This window comes from Blennius ocellaris (assembly GCF_963422515.1).
Source record: "Blennius ocellaris genome assembly, chromosome: 3".
NCBI classification, from domain to species: domain Eukaryota; kingdom Metazoa; phylum Chordata; class Actinopteri; order Blenniiformes; family Blenniidae; genus Blennius; species Blennius ocellaris.
This window is the reverse complement of record NC_137652.1, coordinates 29,090,510-29,108,009: the sequence shown is the minus strand read 5'-3', so window position 1 is coordinate 29,108,009 and position 17,500 is coordinate 29,090,510. Positions and strand designations below refer to the sequence as shown.

Genomic DNA, 17,500 nt, shown 5'->3' with positions numbered 1-17,500 from the left:
CCTCTGACTCTGGAACAAACTGCCCTCTGGCTCTGGAACAAACTGCCCTCTGACTCTAGAACAAACTGCCCTCTGACTCTGGAACAAACTGCCCTCTGACTCTGGAACAAACTGCCCTCTGACTCTGGAACAAACTGCCCTCTGACTCTGGAACAAACTGCCCCCTGACTCTGGAACAAACTGCCCCCTGACTCTGGAACAAACTGCCTCCTGACTCTGGAACAAACTGCCTCCTGACTCTAGAACAAACTGCCTCCTGACTCTGGAACAAACTGCCCCCTGACTCTGGAACAAACTGCCCTCAGACTCTGGAACAAACTGCCCCCTGACTCTGGAATAAACTGCCCCCTGACTCTAGAACAAACTGCCTCCTGACTCTGGAACAAACTGCCCCCTGACTCTGGAACAAACTGCCCCCTGACTCTGGAACAAACTGCCCTCAGACTCTGGAACAAACTGCCCCCTGACTCTGGAATAAACTGCCCCCTGACTCTAGAACAAACTGCCCTCTGACTCTAGAACAAACTGCCCCCTGACTCTGGAACAAACTGCCCCCTGACTCTGGAACAAACTGCCCCCTGACTCTGGAACAAACTGCCCCCTGACTCTGGAACAAACTGCCCCCTGACTCTGGAACAAACTGCCCTCTGACTCTGGAACAAACTGCCTCCTGACTCTGGAACAAACTGCCCTCTGACTCTGGAACAAACTGCCCCCTGACTCTGGAACAAACTGCCCTCTGACTCTGGAACAAACTGCCTCCTGACTCTGGAACAAACTGCCTCCTGACTCTGGAACAAACTGCCTCCTGACTCTAGAACAAACTGCCTCCTGACTCTAGAACAAACTGCCCTCTGACTCTAGAACAAACTGCCCCCTGACTCTGGAACAAACTGCCCCCTGACTCTGGAACAAACTGCCCCCTGACTCTGGAACAAACTGCCCCCTGACTCTGGAACAAACTGCCCCCTGACTCTGGAACAAACTGCCCTCTGACTCTGGAACAAACTGCCTCCTGACTCTGGAACAAACTGCCTCCTGACTCTGGAACAAACTGCCTCCTGACTCTAGAACAAACTGCCTCCTGACTCTAGAACAAACTGCCCTCTGACTCTGGAACAAACTGCCTCCTGACTCTCGAACAAACTGCCTCCTGACTCTGGAACAAACTGCCTCCTGACTCTAGAACAAACTGCCTCCTGACTCTCGAACAAACTGATTAATACGCATTAATATGGTGACATGTTATTTATTAGATTAGATTAGATTAGATTAGACTCTTTAGTGTTTGTTTTTGTTTGTTTACTCTTGTTCTCTTTTAATTCCTCTCTTTCTCATTTGTCTGTCTGATTTCACTGGAAAGCACTTTGGTCACGTCGAGTGTTATAAAGGACTTTATAAACACATTCTGATTAATTAATTAAAAAGTGGATGAAATACACAATAAATACACTCGAGACAATTGTATTTGTTTTTCATTACAGGATCCACGGTTCCTTTCTGGATAAGTATTTGTACTTTAGTCAGTTTCTGGGTTGTAGTTCACTCTGAGTAAAAAGACATTTAAGCACAACATTCAGACAGTAAAACTGTAAAGGCTCCTTCTAACAGTGAGACTGAAAGTGGAGCAGTATAGTTTAGATGTCCTGAAGTGAAGGAAAAAGGAAGGTGTCACATAAAGGAGGTTTATTTGCAATGTAATCACTTTCTACAGGAAAAATGACGTTTTAAAGGTCAAAACTCAGTCAGTGGTTTTCTTAGTGTACTCCAGAGCCGAACAACTCACCTGGTCCCGGGATACGTCCCTCCTGGACACGTCCTTCCTGGACACATCCCTCCTGGACACGTCCCTCCTGGACACGTCCCTCCTGGACACGTCCCTCCTGGACAGCTGTTCCACCATCGCTGCTGACTGTGGACTCCTCCTCCTGCTCCTCCGCTTCGGAGCCTGGAGAGAAACAAAGACGTGGGACGGGTCCTTGTTACTGAAGGACTCCGACTGAGTCTCGCCTGACGAGAGGACAGACGTTTTAGTCCAACTCTTTTTATTGACATTTTTCAAATCAAATGTAAATGAAATGGTACATTTCAAATATAATAAAGCCCCGCATGCCCCCCTCCCTTCACCCGCCCACCCCGCTCAGGTCATATAACCTTGGACACATGGCACAAACCTACGATACAAACATAAACATTCGCACACACACTCATACCACGTAAAGGACAGACATTAAAGATTGGAAAAAAAAAAGGGGGGGGGGGGAGGAAAAATTAAATAGATAAATAAATAAAATAAACATATAAATAAATAAATGGAAGAGATCATTCCTCATCAGGACAACAGAAAGGGACTCCACAAACTCTGAAACGTTTGAGTAGAGCCCTTTAACGAGAACCGGAATTTTTCCAATTTTAGATTGTAGAGGACTTCTTTAATCCAATGAGCATATGATGGGGGGTGAGCCAACTTCCAATTGTATAAAATGAGCCGCCTGGCCAACAGGGTCGTAAAGGCAACAGAATGTTTTAATGACTTAGAAAATGTGGTGTCAGGGGAGATGGTGAATATAGCTGATAACGCGTTAGGAGGAATTGTCTGACCATATGCCCCTCCTATAGTGTCGAAAATACTCTCCCAAAAAGAACCTAGCTTAGGACAAGACCAGAACATATGAATATGATCAGCAGGAGATTGTTTACATCGAGTGCAGATATTGCTAACAGAGGGGTAGATTTTAGATAGTCTTGAATTGGTATAGTGAACTTTGTGGAGGATTTTGCATTGGATGAGGCCATGGCGGGCGCATATCCAGGAGGAATGGACCAACTTCAGGGCGGAGTTCCAATGTTGCTCGGTTATGTTCCTATTTAAATCACTCTCCCATGAGGCTCGAATTAATGATAAGGGGTTTGGGGCACTTGAACGTAAGGAGGTGTATAGTACGGAGATGCACTTTTTAAGATTGGGGCCCATCGACAGCAAAGTGTCGATCAAAGCTTCCGGAGGGCGATTTGGAAAGTGTGGGAACTGCTTCTTTACAAAATCTCTCGCCTGGAAAGAACGAAAAAGGTGGGAGTTCGGTAAGTCATATTTAGAAGAGAGTTCAGCGAAGGATAAAAAGATGCCATCTTTATAGAGGTCTTTCACGGTAATAATACCACGATCGTGCCAAATTGCGAATGCGGGGTCAGAAAGAAGAAGGTTTGAATAAGTGGTTTTTCAGTAGTGGGAAGGACAGACGTTTAAAAAGTTAAATCAAGTCTCCAGCTGAAAGTATGGAAGCTGCAGTGGTTCAAAGTTGAAGGAGGTCAAAGGTCAGTTGAAGGATTTTTCCATCTTTTTTAATGAGAATTTTTTTTTTTTTAATTAGTTAAATATGATTAAATGTTTACTTTGTTTATTTTATTTTTCATCTTAAATAAAAGATGCTTTATACCAGATTTAGCCGTGGAAAGTTTCCATCAGCAGTCCCCAGACAGGAACACAACATTAGAATACAAATTTAAAATATAACCTATGGTAAGAATTAATAACATTAGCCATAACTATTAAAATGTATCACCTGGTTTAATAAAATTCCTATTTACATATCTATAATGTGTATTGTAATAATACACACTATAAATATAACCTAAAACATCAGCAATAAACATTAAAATCCAACACCTGGATTTAAAAAAAAATACTCAAATACATTATACAATAAGGCAACGGGCAATTTAACTGGACTTGTGCTGACACGATGGTTTTCCATCATGAGATTCTTCAGGTTTGGAGAAAAGGTTGAGTGAGCAGGCGACTGCAGAGGGTCTGGAACCTTCCAGAGTTTAACAGCTGGAAATGAAAAGGCAGTTTGTGCAAAGGTGGAGGATGTTTTGGGGGATGTACAGTTTCTTAGATGTTCTGGATGTTTGTTCACAATGAAGTTTGATCAATTGTCTCAGGAGGAGATTTGATGAAGTTTCAAGAGGTTTTCAAAGAAGCTTAAAAAGTTGAATGTGTTAAAAACTGAATAGTTTAAATTGGTGAGGGTTTTAATGCGGCAGAGGCAGAACAATTCAAAGCAATTCCCCAACCGTTTACATGTGAATAAAACTGGAGAGAAATTAAAACATTTTAAAAAGTCCAAAGATAATGAAGGTTCCAGTGGTGCAAGAATGCCTTCAAAAAGCTGCACATTTTGATACTGGAATGGCTCTGATCCAAGGTGGGACGTTGATGTGAAGCAAAGACAAAGTTGTGGATTATTAACCCTTCACGTCTCTCATTGTGACGTCTGAAAGAAGAAATGTGGTTGAAAAGCTCAACTTTCTCCATTGTAGTTCTTTTTAAATGCACATAAACAGAAATGTGTTAAAAATGTATCAAATGTGTCCAGGTTTGTTTTTGTTTAGATAACTTTCATGTAAAAATAAAAATAAAGAAATCCACTTGACTCGAGCTCCAGAAGTCCTGAAAAGAGCATCATGGGTCCTCTTTAAGACTCAAAGAGAAATTAGATTGAATTAAAGACTTTTGGAATAGTTATTCATTAGAAAAGCACACAGTATATTCTGATATTCCTTTTTTAAGGTTAGGGTTGTTTTTTTTGCCAACACTGGTATTATTATAGCTACACTTTGCCCCCCCATCATAGTTTAATTTCCTTGTATTTCATCTTACTGTAGACTTTGCTCCCCTTAGAACTTATACTTTTTATAGTATGTGATTTTTATTTAGTACTATTTTATTTTACTTATTATTACTTCTGCTGTAAATCCTTTTGGCCCTTAGAGTTCTTGATAGTCATTGTATATAAGATACCTCTATTCTTTGCACATTTCTTGTCTTTCCTACTCATGAGTGTCCTTAAGAGCAGAATGTAACAAGTAAATTTCTCCATCGTGAGATCAATAAAGGCTTATCTTATCTTTTAGGTTTCTACGCAAAACCGTCATTTTGTAAATGGGACTGATGAAGCTTCTGCTTGTTTGTTAACAAGTACAAAGTTGTAGCGCAGGAACGGCAGTCGGAGGCGGCGTGTGAAAAGACGGTGCCAGCGTCGGTAGTTTTATTGACGTTAAGCACAAGTAATAATGAACAGGAACGGAACGTGACTCGTCGCTCTGCGGTTGCTAACTAAGCTAAAAACACCCGCCTGTGCACCAGTATAAACAATCCCACCGGAACCCATCTACCTAACTTCGGTTCCGCGGGTGAATTACATTAAACTCACTACAGTGTGTTAATAAAAGTCCTAATGAGTCTCTATTCACCACTCGGGGGCTCTCGCAACCTAGAAAAGGCAAAATTGCTGGAATGTGATTTATGAACGCACCTTATTTAAACGAAGACAACACTGGAATCAAACAATAATAAGAGCCAACTCTGACCTCACCCTCGGCGGCTAACGGCTCCTCCAACCCGCTCCGTACTAGTGACGCTCCGCTAACCCAGCAGGAGAACTGCGCCTAAAGCTTTATAACCGGACTGTTTCCTCACCGTTCACCCACCGTCTGCCGGGGCTCCGGTAGGCCGCTGAAGGAGCTCCTTGAGGCCGCTCGGGGGGCTCCAGTAGGCGGCTGAAGGAGCTCCGGGAGGCCGCGAGCGCAGCTAACGCGCGGTAGCAAGAGAAGTTGACATGGCAACGCAGTCACGTGGCCTCTTTTGTTTTTGCACATACATAAGCATTAGATGTGTATAAAAAAAAAAGACCTATATTACTAAACAAACATATATATACAGCTCAAAAAAAATTAAAGGGGACACTAGAATAACATCCTAGATCTGAATGAATGGAATATTCCTATTAAAGTTTGTTCTTTGCATAATTGATTGTGCTGACAACAAAATCACACAGAAATTATCAATGGAAATCAAATGTATTAACCCATGGAGGTCTGGATTTGGAGTCACACTCAAAATCAAAGTGGAAAAACACACTGCAGGCTGATCCAACTGTGATGTAATGTCCTTAAAACAAGTCAAGATGAGGCTCAGTAGTGTGTGTGTGTGTGTGTGTGTGTGTGTGTGTGTGTGTGTGTGTGTGTGTGTGTGTGTGTGTGTGTGTGTGTGTGTGTGTGTGTGTGTGTGTGTGTGTGTGTGTGTGTGTGTGTGTGTGTGTGTGTGTGTGTGTGTGTGTGTGTGTGTGTGTGTGTGTGTGTGGCCTCCACGTGCCTGTATGACCTCCCTACAACACCTGGGCTCCTGATGATGAGGTCTCCTGAGGGATCTCCTCCCAGACCTGGACTAAAGCATCTGACAACTCCTGGACAGTCTGTGGTGCAACGTGGCCTTGGTGGATGGAGCGAGTCCTGATGTCCCAGATGTGCTCAACTGGATTCAGGTTGTGACTGTTTGAGCAGACACAGGCACCACTGTGGCCTGCTGGAGGTCATTCTGCAGCTCTGGAAGCTCCTCCTGTTCCTCCTTGCACAAAGGTGGAGGTAGCGGTCCTGCTGCTGGGTTGTTGCTCTCCTGCAGCCTCCTCCACATCTCCTGATAGCACCTCCATGCTCTGGACACTACGCTGACAGAGCAGGGTTGTAGACTCCGTCTCGTGCTGCACCCCCAGCATTCACAAGTGACCAACACATCAGCCAGAGAGCAGAGGAACTGAGAAGTGGTCTGAGGAACCACCTGCAGAACAATCCTTTATTGGGGGGTCTTGCTAATTGCTTATAATTTCCACCCGTTGTCTTTTCCATTTGCACAACATGTGAAACTGATTGTCAATCAGTGTTGCTTCCTAAGTGACAGTTTGATTTCACAGAAGTGTGATTGACTTGGAGTTGCATTGTGTTGTTTAAGTGTTCCCTTTATTTTTTTGACCAGTGTGTGTGTATATAAACATACTCTATAGGTACAATGCATATAAGTAGACATGCAGGACGACAGGTCTCCTTAAGCATGTTGGTTTCCATACATGTGTCTGTCTCCTGGTCTCATGTTTTGGTCTCAAAGCAAGACGGTTGTGGGTTTAAATCCCTGCTGGGCCTCTGTGTGGAGGTTACATGTACTCCCTATGCTAATGGATGTAATTTGTCCTGACGGTGTGTAAATGTGTGTGTTTGTCCTGTCTTCACACGTTGCTTGCTCTGTTATTCTGGAAAAAAAAAAATTACAACTTTATTCTCAATAAAAATTATTAGTCTGGAGATTTTGTTTCCCTCAGTAAACATCTTTAATTATTTTTTTTCCCTTCAGAAGCAACGTTGTGTCACCGTTTACAAATGTAGAATGCAGGTGGCAGGCTTAGTTTTCTATACAATGTGAATTTATTCAAAGTCTGCCTCGTCTGAATCGAAATAAAACTTTAGTTATACAACTAAATAAATGTCTGTCACCAGTGAAACATTCAGGGCCTTGGAGGTTACTCACATGATTTATTAAACCTGAAATGATGCTCTCAGTCTGCGTACATAAGGTGACCGATGAACAATAATAAATATAAAAATAATGAAATAACACCATTTGTAATAGAAGTCAGAATAAAGGCTCTCTGTTTGTTGAAGACGACTGAGTCAAGGTTGTGTACACGCACGCACGCGCACACACGCACGCACGCACACGCACGCACGCGCACACACACACACACACACACACACACACACAGCTCTGTAAGAAGAGTTTCAGTGAAGCCCTCAGGGTCTCTGGTTGCCCCCCGGCTGCTCCACCTTCCCCAGGTCTCCAAACGAAGCGGTGGCGGAGCCTCGTCGTGCCGGTTTGGCCTGAAAAAAAAGTCACAAAACCATGTAATCACCATTTCCTTCAGTTACAGCCCAGACCAGAGTCTGGATCTAGAACCACAGTCTGGATCTGAACCACAGTCTGGATCTGAACCAGAGGCGGGTGTCAGTCGGTTACTGAGCTTTGTGCTCCTGACCTGCGACTCATGGGGCTTCCAGCCGATCATGTAGACGATGTCGAAGGTGGCGGGTACCGAGCCGTCCGGGTTCCCGTACATCTCTGAAACACAGAGGCCGTCAGACCTGTGACACCATGATGACCTCTGAGGGTCAGGCCTCTGAGGGTCAGACCTCTGAGGGTCAGGCCTCTGAGGGTCAGGCCTCTGAGGGTCAGACCTCTGAGGGTCAGGCCTCTGCTGACACGCTAACAGGTTTTTACAGAGACTTCGCCTCTAGAGCTGGACTGGTGTGTCATTTCACTAAACATGCTGGTAGTTTATTTGATGTTTACGGTACTTGGATCCGTTCAGAGGCGACTCTACAGACCACTTTTACGTCGTCCAGTTTCCTCCTACAGTCCAAACACTTGCATGCAAAATTAATTGATGATCCTTAATTGCCCATAGGTGTGTGTGTGTGTGTGTGTGTGTGTGTACACTGACCTTTGTAAACAGCAGCTGCTGCTAGCATGGAGTCTCTGTGCAGCATCGACCTCCGGTTCCAGGCACAGTTGCTCTCGCCCATCCCTGCACAGCCACCGTTACAGTTACTTGTTAAGACGGTCAAAAACCTTGTTGACTACTTGGACGATAGCAGATGACGTCTGAAAGTTATGATTAGAGGAAGCAGTTTATGAGCAAACCGATGCTAACAGGCTGCTTGAATAGGTCACTGTGGCTTCACTTCAACAGGAAGTAGCTCCGTGGAGTTCTGCAGGTCTGAGACTCATGTTGCTTCATTTACCCGCTTCTGCTCCTGGAACTCCTCCAATCAAAAAGTTTCACCCTCCATAAGTACAAAAAGAAAGTTCAACAATCCCGGGTCTTGCCAAACAAAATGACGTCATTTTCTTTGTCCAGATCTGTCTGGCCGACGAGATTTGGTCTGGCTGCGCCGACCGTCCGGCTGAAGGTTCTCTGTGCTGCACTGTACACACTTGATCCGGCTCACTAAAGACTATCAGTCATATTCTAATCCTGTTTAGCATGTAGCCGCGCCACTGTATGAGCCCCGCGGCTCGTTAACATGAGAGAGGGTGGAGTTACGTGATGCCCATGAACGCATCATCCTGCTCCCATCATCATCGGACACAAACCTTCTCTTCTATTACTGAAAACGGTTCGGTGACATCCATTTCTGAAAACATTTGAAGCGGGAAATAATCTGTGCGGTTGAAAAGTTAAAACGCTGCTTCACAGAAGCGTGCTTGTCGCGAGGGGGCGTGGCCTACGAGTTTGACAGCAACGGGGGGGATTAACGCTCCCTCCCGAAAAATGCATTTTTTCGGCAGCTGGCTGACATCACGGCCAAAATGTCCTTCTTGTTCTTATGTGTTCTGCATGACTGCGCCCACGGTCCTGATACAGACCTTGGAGATCGGTCATCAACTCCATCATTCCTGGATAGTGAATCTGAACCTCGTCGACATCCTGGAACACAAACACAGGTCGTGTTGCGTCAGCGTGTCCGCTGTGGTGCGCCTCACTGTGTGTCTGTGTGGAGGTGCGAGTCTCACCACGGTCAGCATGCTGAAGCCGGCTCTGCTCAGCAGGCTCCCCAGCTGTGACATGCTGGTGAACGGGGAAACCCGCGGCGAGAATCCGCCTTCGCGCTCCGTCTCGGCCAGCTGCAGCGAGCAGCGCAGCTCGTACAGCGTCTCCCCGCCCACCATCGCTCCGATGAACACGCCGTCTGGCTTCAGCACGCCCCAGATCTGTCGGCAGTCACACGACAGGACGAGCTGCCAGCGCGCCGTCACAGACGCACAACGGATTTCACTGAGCCGACGACAGAAACCAACTGACCTGAGACAGAGCACCGGGAAGGTCGTTGGTCCAATGAAGCCTGCAAGACAGCACCCGGGGTCACACACACACACACAACTAATATGCAACTACACACACCCACACAAGACTCCAGAGCAGTAAATAGACAAGTGTGTCGTCCCGGCGGGGTCAGATGTTGGTGCTGTAAGGATCGTGAGTGTGCGGCGCTCGAACCGACCGTACTCACGTCAGACTGCTCAACACCAGATCGAAGGAGTTTTCTCTGAAGGGCAAAAACTCTTCGTCAGCCTGGACGCTGACTGTGGAGACCGCAGTCTGTTTCCTGTGAGCCTGGCACACACACACACACACACACACACACACACACACACACACACACACACACACACACACACACACACACACACACACACACACGCACACACACACAGTGAAACACTGACGTGCACATAACAGGTTCCCAGGAAGCATTCAGATCGAGGACTCACCAGAGTCTGCTGTGAGACGTCAGTCAGAACCAAACGCTGCACTACATCCTGAATGAACACACACACGCACGCACGCACGCACGCACGCACACACACACACACACACATACACACACACACACACACACACACACACACACACACACACACACACACACACACACACAGAGTCAGATTTTCAAAAACTTTGAAAACAAGGAGTACAACATGAGGTCAGTGTGGGTGGTTATTCTCTGGCAGTGCGAACCACTGCCCCACCGTGCCGGTCGTGAAGGACAGCAGCAGTGTGATGAAGAGGAAGCACCCTGTTCAGATGCTCTGCGATGTGACTTTTCCCCCCGCCCACGTCCAGCGCCAGCGGGAAGGACCTGCAACACAACAACAGACGGACAGTGTGGGTTCGATTGCCGTCAGAAGCACAGGCACACGTCTGCTCCTCCATCCACCCACCTGGCAATGTCGTACACCCGATCGGCGACTCTGGCTCCGACCTACCCCCCACAGAGGAGAGAACTCCGCTTTACTGAGGCCGACAACTATTTCACAGCTTTGAAGAAACATTGAAAACTTTAGATTTCCCCCCCGCCCCTGGGGGCCCCTTTGCAGGAGCCCGGGACCCCACAGGGGAACTGAGCAGCCCTGGCCAGGTCTCACCTCCTCCCTCAGGTAGTCGTACTGATGCCGCTCCTGCAGAGAGGCCGCCCAGTCCTTCTGCCTCCTCTTCATCGCCCGGTTGAACACGTTCATGGAGGAGGAGGAGGACGAGGAGGAGGAGGAGGAGAGTCTCCTGTGGGGTTTAGATCTCGGGCAGATCGGGACTCTGTGGCAGGAGGTGATGTAGATCCGGCTGAAGGCAGCAGGAGGTGCTCTGGCCTCCTGCAGGAGTTTCCAAAACAGTCTGCTGCTCATGGTGTGTATCTGGTCCCGGTCCTGGTCCGTGACCCTGCAGCTTCCTGGATCTCGGCGCTCCGTTGACCTCTGAGGAGATTCTGGAAAACCTGGACCTGGACACTGGAATGGACTGGAAGCGGTTCAAGACCTGCTTGAAGCGGAATCATTCGTCAAAACCAGGATCCAGGAGGATCCGGGCAGTCCGGTTCAGTCCACTGAGCTCTTGTTTCTTATTCGTGTGAAACAATTAATTAAAAGCATTTCAATTAAACATTTAAGCGCTCGCAACTTTTTATCCTTCTGCGCTTTCCGTAGCGCCAAGAAGGCAGAGCCTCTGCGACGTGAACCCGAGGTGTTCCCTGGGAAAACACGTGTGTACGAGGAGCTAAGTGCAGGTAAACTTTGTTTTGTTTTTGTTTAAATAATAGTGACGATAAAGAGCCGTACCGTGTTTCTCAGCTGAGGTTTGCTGCCCCGTACCGGACCGGGACCGGGACCGGGACCCGGTCAGCTGCTGCTGGCGGCCGTAGAGCCGCAGAGTGACCGGAGAGACGTAAACATCCCGCGAGTCTGTTCGTTTCTGATGTTTATAGACTCGTTACGCTACAATTGAAGACGTTACATTCCGTCGCGTGACTTTTAAATGCGACATTTGATCACTTTGTATTCCGTCACATCACATTTATGTTACACTTCAACATGTTGCATTTTCACACGTTACGTTTCATCACGTTACTTTTACTTTCACCTCTTTACGCTGTAATTAGTTGTTTCATGACGATGCAGTCTAAGACGCAATATTTTTCATCACGTCACACTTTAAGACGGCACATGTCATCGCATCACTGTTGGGACTCTGCTCAAAGTGAAACCCTTTTACTATAGCTACCATTTTACCCGGGCACGTTACATTTTAATTAAATTTCCCCACATAGAAAGCAAAAACGTCTCGTCTTGTCTTTAAGACGTCACAAATCACTTCAACCAATCAATCAATAGGTTTATTGTCATTGTCATTTAGATGCAACCAAGCGTGTTTAGAGAAATCCCCACATAGTACGTCATAAACAAAACCAACACTTTTTAAAATGTGCTGATCACTGCATCATTATAAAGGTTCAATCTGGAGAATCGCAGGCTGAGCTTCACCTGTGATCAGGTTGTCACCTGGCCGTGTCTGTCTGTCCTTTTAGGCGTCGCCATGGCGTCCAACAAGCGGTCTGCGGGGGACGAGCGCTTCCTTCGGGTGCAGAAGGATCCTCGGTTTTGGGAAATGCCCGACAGAGATCGTAAAGTGACGATCGACCGGCGCTTCAAGTCCATGTTTCACGACAGCCGCTTCAAGACCACGTACACGGTGGACAAGCGGGGACGTCCCGTCAACCACAGCTCCACCGACGACCTCAAACGCTTCTACCAAGTGTCTGACTCTGAGGACGAGGACGAGGACGAGGACCAGAAGAACAAAGTGAAGCAGATTGGAGCAGCAGTGCATGATGGGAAAGGAGGAGTTGAGGGTGAGACGAGGTTTTATCAAACATTTCCTCCGATAATTCTACAAGAACGGAGCCTCACAGATTCAGTAGTGGTCCTCTGAGTGTTGGTCCTTTGGCTTCCTGTCGGCATGGCAACGCTCATCTGCTCATCTGTAAAGTTTTCTCAGAGAATTGGCATCACTCTCGTAACAGTAAAATAAATGTAAACATTTCCAAAGTTTTGTGAGCATGGTCAGAGAAGGAACCCTGAGGAACTCCACAAACATACCAACACCAGGGCATGAACCTCAGTTACAGAGATTCTGGTCCAGTTTTAGGGTTCAACACTTTCAGGGCCCGTTTGTTTATTTCCGTTATGTGACTCCTCCCCTTTTCTGAAGGAGCTCTTTGATTGTTACTTCATTGCTCTGTGAGGATCTAATTGTAGTGGTTCAATGATTTTACACAGAAATTAATTCAGTTAGATTCCTCTCTTCTCCAGATGATGAAGATGATGAAGTGGAGGAGGAGGAAGAAGAGGAAGAGCAGCAGTCTGGCTCAGGAGGAAGCAGCGAGGAGGAAGACAGTGAAGATGAGTCGGAGGATTCCGGACCTGATCTGGCCCGAGGAAAAGGCAACGTGGAGACGAGCTCCGACGAAGACGATGAAGACGAGGTGGAGGACATCTTGAGGAGAGAGGAAGAAGAAATCGAACACGACTGGGGCGAGTTGTGCAAAGACGCTCCGCGGACCGACGAGGTGAGATCCTGTGGTCACGTCTGAGTGGAGCCGACTGTTTTACACCGTCATGCCTCTTGGAGCCTGAAGGTCTTCACAACTCTCCTTTAGCTTCCACTCCTTTAGCTTCCAGGCTCACTCCTTTAGCTTCCACTCCTTTAGCTTCCAGGCTCACTCCTTTAGCTGACACTCCTTTAGCTTCCAGGCTCACTCCTTTAGCTTCCACTCCTTTAGCTTCCAGGCTCTCTCCTTTAGCTGCCACTCCTTTAGCTTCCAGGCTCACTCCTTTAGCTGCCACTCCTTTAGCTTCCAGGCTCACTCCTTTAGCTTCCACTCCTTTAGCTTCCAGGCTCACTCCTTTAGCTTCCACTCCTTTAGCTTCCAGGCTCTCTCCTTTAGCTGCCACTCCTTTAGCTTCCAGGCTCACTCCTTTAGCTTCCACTCCTTTAGCTTCCAGGCTCACTCCTTTAGCTTCCACTCCTTTAGCTTCCAGGCTCACTCCTTTAGCTTCCACTCCTTTAGCTTCCAGGCTCACTCCTTTAGCTTCCACTCCTTTAGCTTCCAGGCTCACTCCTTTAGCTTCCACTCCTTTAGCTTCCAGGCTCACTCCTTTAGCTTCCACTCCTTTAGCTGCCAGGCTCACTCCTTTAGCTTCCACTCCTTTAGCTGCCAGGCTCACTCCTTTAGCTTCCACTCCTTTAGCTTCCAGGCTCACTCCTTTAGCTTCCACTCCTTTAGCTGCCAGGCTCACTCCTTTAGCTTCCACTCCTTTAGCTTCCAGGCTTACTCCTTTAGCTTCCACTCCTTTAGCTGCCAGGCTCACTCCTTTAGCTTCCACTCCTTTAGCTTCCAGGCTCACTCCTTTAGCTTCCACTCCTTTAGCTGCCAGGCTCACTCCTTTAGCTTCCACTCCTTTAGCTTCCAGGCTTACTCCTTTAGCTTCCACTCCTTTAGCTGCCAGGCTCACTCCTTTAGCTTCCACTCCTTTAGCTGCCAGGCTCACTCCTTTAGCTTCCACTCCTTTAGCTTCCAGGCTCACTCCTTTAGCTTCCACTCCTTTAGCTTCCAGGCTAACTCTTTTAGCCTCCCAGCTAACTCTTGTTGTGGAGTTGGAGCGTGTAAATGGGTTTAAACGCTTTTGGAAAGGTGTAGAAGTGTTGCAGTCCAGACTAAAGTGTCGTGTTTCAGGTGTCGGTGCGTCTGGCCGTCTGCAACATGGACTGGGACCGGATGAAGGCCAAAGATCTGCTGGTCCTGTTCAACTCCTTCTGTCCTAAAGGAGGCGCTGTGCTATCAGTGAAGGTAGACCTTGACACACACACACACACACACACACACACACACACACACACACACACACACACACACACCTGTCAGGTCAGAGTTCCTATCGGCCACATGGAGGCGCTATAATTCCACATTCTCTCCATTGTGTGTGAAGCTGCAGGGTGTTCAGTTTCAGTCCACAGCTTGTCAAAGAAAACGTGGAGTTTAATAGAAATGTTTCAGATGGAGGAAAAGCTAAACAACAACACATACAGGTGACTAACAGCAGTGCATTGTGGGTACTGTGGTCCAGATCTACCCGTCACAGTTTGGAAAAGAGAGGCTGAAGGAGGAGGAGACGAAGGGGCCACCGGAGCTCAAGGCAATACCCGACGACTCAGAGGAGGACAACGAGGAGGACAGGTGAGGAGGGGTACCGAACAGGAAGCTGCCATGTTAAAACAGGAAGTGGTCCGTTCAAGGGCTCTCCCTGGCGGTGATGACAGAAGAACCTTGAAGCAGGACCAAGCTTTTTGGAGAGTTTGCATATGTTTTTGTTTGTTCTTCTCAGAGATTACAGAGAAAAGATGCGGGACTACCAGTTCAAGCGCCTCAAGTATTTCTACGCCGTGCTGGAGTGCGACTCGGTCGCCACTGCGGCCCAAATCTATGAGGAGTGTGACGGCTACGAGTACGAGAGCAGCTGCTCCGTCCTGGACCTCCGGTAAGAGGGCGACACTGCACCACTCCGTGTGTGTGTGTGTGTGTGTGTGTGTGTGTGTGTGTGTGTGTGTGTGGGGGGGGGGGGACGACACACCGTGCAGAAGGTGTCTTACCGTCCCTTTACATTCTGTGCAGTAGAAACGAGGCTTAAATGACCTTTGACCTGTCGTGTCTGACAGTTTTATTCCCGATGACGTGAAGTTTGACGAGCAGCCCAACGACGTGGCGTCAGACGTCAACGTGACCTCGTACGAGCCCAAACTCTTCACTTCCTCTGCCAGCGCCACCTCCAAGGTGGGCCCACGCCCACAATCCTCCTCCTCTTACTCAGAAACGCCGTCTTGTTTCTCCTGCAGCCGCCTGACCACGTCTTTTCTTCTTCTACAGGTGCAGCTCACGTGGGATGAAACCGACCACGAGCGTGTCACTGCTCTCAATAGGAAGTTCAACAAAGACGAGCTGCTCGACATGGACTTCAAGGCCTACCTGGCCTCCTCCAGCGAGGAGGAGGAGGAGGAGGAGGAGGAGGAGGAGGAGGTGAGCAAGGCAGAGGGTCAGGGAGAAGCTAAAGAGGAGAAGAAGAAGAAGAGGGGTGAGGAGCAGATCTCCAGGTACAGAGAGCTTCTCAAAGACCTCCAGAGCAAAGACAAGAAAGAGGACAGGGACATGGAGATGGAGATCAGCTGGGTGCCAGGTAGGAGGTGGAGAAGGCGGGGGCGGGGTCTCCTCCGTCAGACTGGACTCTCACTAGTGGAACCTCTGCTGTTCCTGTTCAGGCCTGAAGGAGACGACGGAGAAGCTGGTGAAGAAGAAGCTGGAGGTCAAGGAGCAGCAGACGCCGTGGGAGGAGTTCCTACAGAAGAAGAAGGACAAGAAGAAGAAGAAGAAGAGCGAAAGAAAGGTGAGCTCAGGCCTCTGAAGAGCAGCGGAGGACATCCCGTCGTGTTCGTACCAAGTGGGTCTGACCTCTGTGTCTCTGGCGTCAGCGAGCTGGCGAAGATGGCGAGGTTCTCAGCGACGACGAGCTTCCCGATGACGTCGACCTCAGCGACCCCTTCTTCTCCGAGGAGCTCCGAGGCGCAGGTCACTTTTTATTCTCTTCCCAAACCCTTTGAAACACATTTTCCTTCATTCCCCAACTCAAGCACTTCCATCAAAACGTTCCTTCCCCTCCTGCTCTGTTGAGGCTCCTTTTTGCAATGAAGCACTTTAATCATATTATAAGTAGGTGAACCTGATCTCACTGCTCCAATGTGAAACTAAACTCTGCAGCTGGTAAATGTTGCGTTTACATGTGTACCTCAGAGAGAAATACAATACAAGCAAGGAAACTCCTCCAATCCAGGCTCAATGTTTGAATTCATTCCAGTTTAAAGCTCTGATGGTCGAGATTAATGGCAAAAATTGATTAAAAAAAAAAAACAACTGATGTTAACGTGTGTGTGTGTGTGTGTGTGTGTGTGTGTGTGTGTGTGTGTGTGTGTGTGTGTGTGTGTGTGTGTGTGTGTGTGTGTGTGTGTGTGGGGTAGGTGCAGGGCGGAAAAAGAAACAGAAGCTGCAGCAGAATGAAGAGGAGCGCTCAGCTGAGGATGAAGAGCAGCTGCAGAAACAGAAGGTCTGAGGTTCTTCTCAGTCGGTGTTCATAACTTAAATATGGCAGCAGACTCAATGTGTGTGTGTGTGTGTGTGTGTGTGTAGGCTGAGATGGCTCTGCTGATGGAGGACAACGAGGACGACCGACACAAACACTTCAACTACGATCAGATCGTGGAGCAGCAGAACCTGAGCAAGAGGAAGAAGAAGAAGCTGCAGAAGAAAAGAGGGCCGGAGCAGCAGCAGCAGGAGGACCAGTTCCAGGTCACTGCTGCAGTTCTCATCAACACCTGAGGGGGCAGTGTTGTGGTACTGATGGCGTGTTGCTGTGTTGCAGGTGGACGTGTCGGACTCTCGCTTTCAGGCTCTCTTCACGTCCCATCACTTCAATCTGGATCCTTCACACCCAAGTTTCAGAAAGACCAAGTCCACTCAGAGCATCGTGGCCGAGAAGCAGCGGCGCCGTGCGCGAGAGGCCCCGCCCACACACACCGAGGCCCCGCCCACACACACCGAGGCCCCGCCCACGTCCCAGGAGGTCAGGGCGCAGCAGGGATCGGAGCCGGAGCCTCCGGCGGCGAAGAGGGCGTCGATGGATCCGAGCATGTCGCTGCTCATCAAATCCATCAAGAGTAAAACGCAGCAGTTTCAC

The 17,500-nt window shown here is 48.1% G+C and overlaps 3 protein-coding genes across 9 annotated transcripts in view; 1 reads left to right on the top strand and 2 right to left on the bottom strand.

Annotated features, from left to right (window-relative positions):
• LOC308149008 (dynein regulatory complex subunit 4-like) overlaps window positions 1–5,621 on the bottom strand; it is an 11,532-nt gene extending 5,911 nt beyond the window's left edge. For 2 of the 5 annotated variants that reach the window (XM_080520625.1, XM_080520628.1), the window contains exons 1-2: window positions 5,483–5,621; window positions 1,787–1,948 (exon numbers count right to left, since the gene is read on the bottom strand). In XM_080520625.1, coding sequence (XP_080376751.1) covers window positions 1,787–1,903 — 117 coding nt within the window. In that variant the 5' untranslated portion in view covers window positions 1,904–1,948; window positions 5,483–5,621. Of the gene's footprint in view, window positions 1–1,786; window positions 1,949–5,373; window positions 5,417–5,482 lie in introns of those variants that run through there. The other 3 variants (XM_080520629.1, XM_080520626.1, XM_080520627.1) reach the window with 3 other exon arrangements.
• Window positions 5,622–7,194: 1,573 nt separating this feature from the next.
• On the bottom strand, window positions 7,195–11,268 carry ndufaf5 (NADH:ubiquinone oxidoreductase complex assembly factor 5). Its single transcript, XM_080520631.1, has 11 exons — window positions 10,817–11,268; window positions 10,613–10,653; window positions 10,467–10,530; window positions 10,163–10,210; window positions 9,901–10,004; window positions 9,693–9,732; window positions 9,404–9,601; window positions 9,257–9,317; window positions 8,331–8,414; window positions 7,866–7,948; window positions 7,195–7,710 (listed from the first exon to the last, which is right to left on the bottom strand). The coding sequence occupies exons 1-11, from the start codon at window positions 11,069–11,071 to the stop codon at window positions 7,624–7,626; spliced, it is 1,065 nt and encodes a 354-aa protein (XP_080376757.1). The 5' UTR covers window positions 11,072–11,268; the 3' UTR covers window positions 7,195–7,623.
• Window positions 11,269–11,274: 6 nt separating this feature from the next.
• esf1 (ESF1, nucleolar pre-rRNA processing protein, homolog) overlaps window positions 11,275–17,500 on the top strand; it is a 6,380-nt gene continuing 154 nt past the window's right edge. The window contains exons 1-13 of one of the 3 annotated variants that reach the window (XM_080520621.1): window positions 11,275–11,448; window positions 12,247–12,570; window positions 13,040–13,287; window positions 14,455–14,568; window positions 14,846–14,955; window positions 15,104–15,256; window positions 15,435–15,549; window positions 15,643–15,949; window positions 16,032–16,156; window positions 16,242–16,338; window positions 16,785–16,870; window positions 16,954–17,112; window positions 17,186–17,500. The exon at window positions 17,186–17,500 is cut by the window's right edge and continues 154 nt beyond it. In XM_080520621.1, the coding sequence (XP_080376747.1) occupies window positions 12,255–12,570; window positions 13,040–13,287; window positions 14,455–14,568; window positions 14,846–14,955; window positions 15,104–15,256; window positions 15,435–15,549; window positions 15,643–15,949; window positions 16,032–16,156; window positions 16,242–16,338; window positions 16,785–16,870; window positions 16,954–17,112; window positions 17,186–17,500 (2,145 nt within the window). In that variant the 5' untranslated portion in view covers window positions 11,275–11,448; window positions 12,247–12,254. Of the gene's footprint in view, window positions 11,449–11,508; window positions 11,607–12,246; window positions 12,571–13,030; window positions 13,288–14,454; window positions 14,569–14,845; window positions 14,956–15,103; window positions 15,257–15,434; window positions 15,550–15,642; window positions 15,950–16,031; window positions 16,157–16,241; window positions 16,339–16,784; window positions 16,871–16,953; window positions 17,113–17,185 lie in introns of those variants that run through there. The other 2 variants (XM_080520619.1, XM_080520620.1) reach the window with 2 other exon arrangements.

Bases quoted from the DNA above. Each gene is read 5' to 3' on its own strand.
- ndufaf5 (XM_080520631.1), bottom strand. From the start codon at position 11,071: ATGAGCAGCAGACTGTTTTGGAAACTCCTGCAGGAGGCCAGAGCACCT. The intron at 10,211-10,466 runs GTGCTTCCTCTT...GTGTTCATTCAG, and splicing joins TCGCAGAGCATCTGAACAGG to GATGTAGTGCAGCGTTTGGT. The intron at 9,318-9,403 runs GTGAGACTCGCA...TTTGTGTTCCAG, and splicing joins GCTTCAGCATGCTGACCGTG to GATGTCGACGAGGTTCAGAT.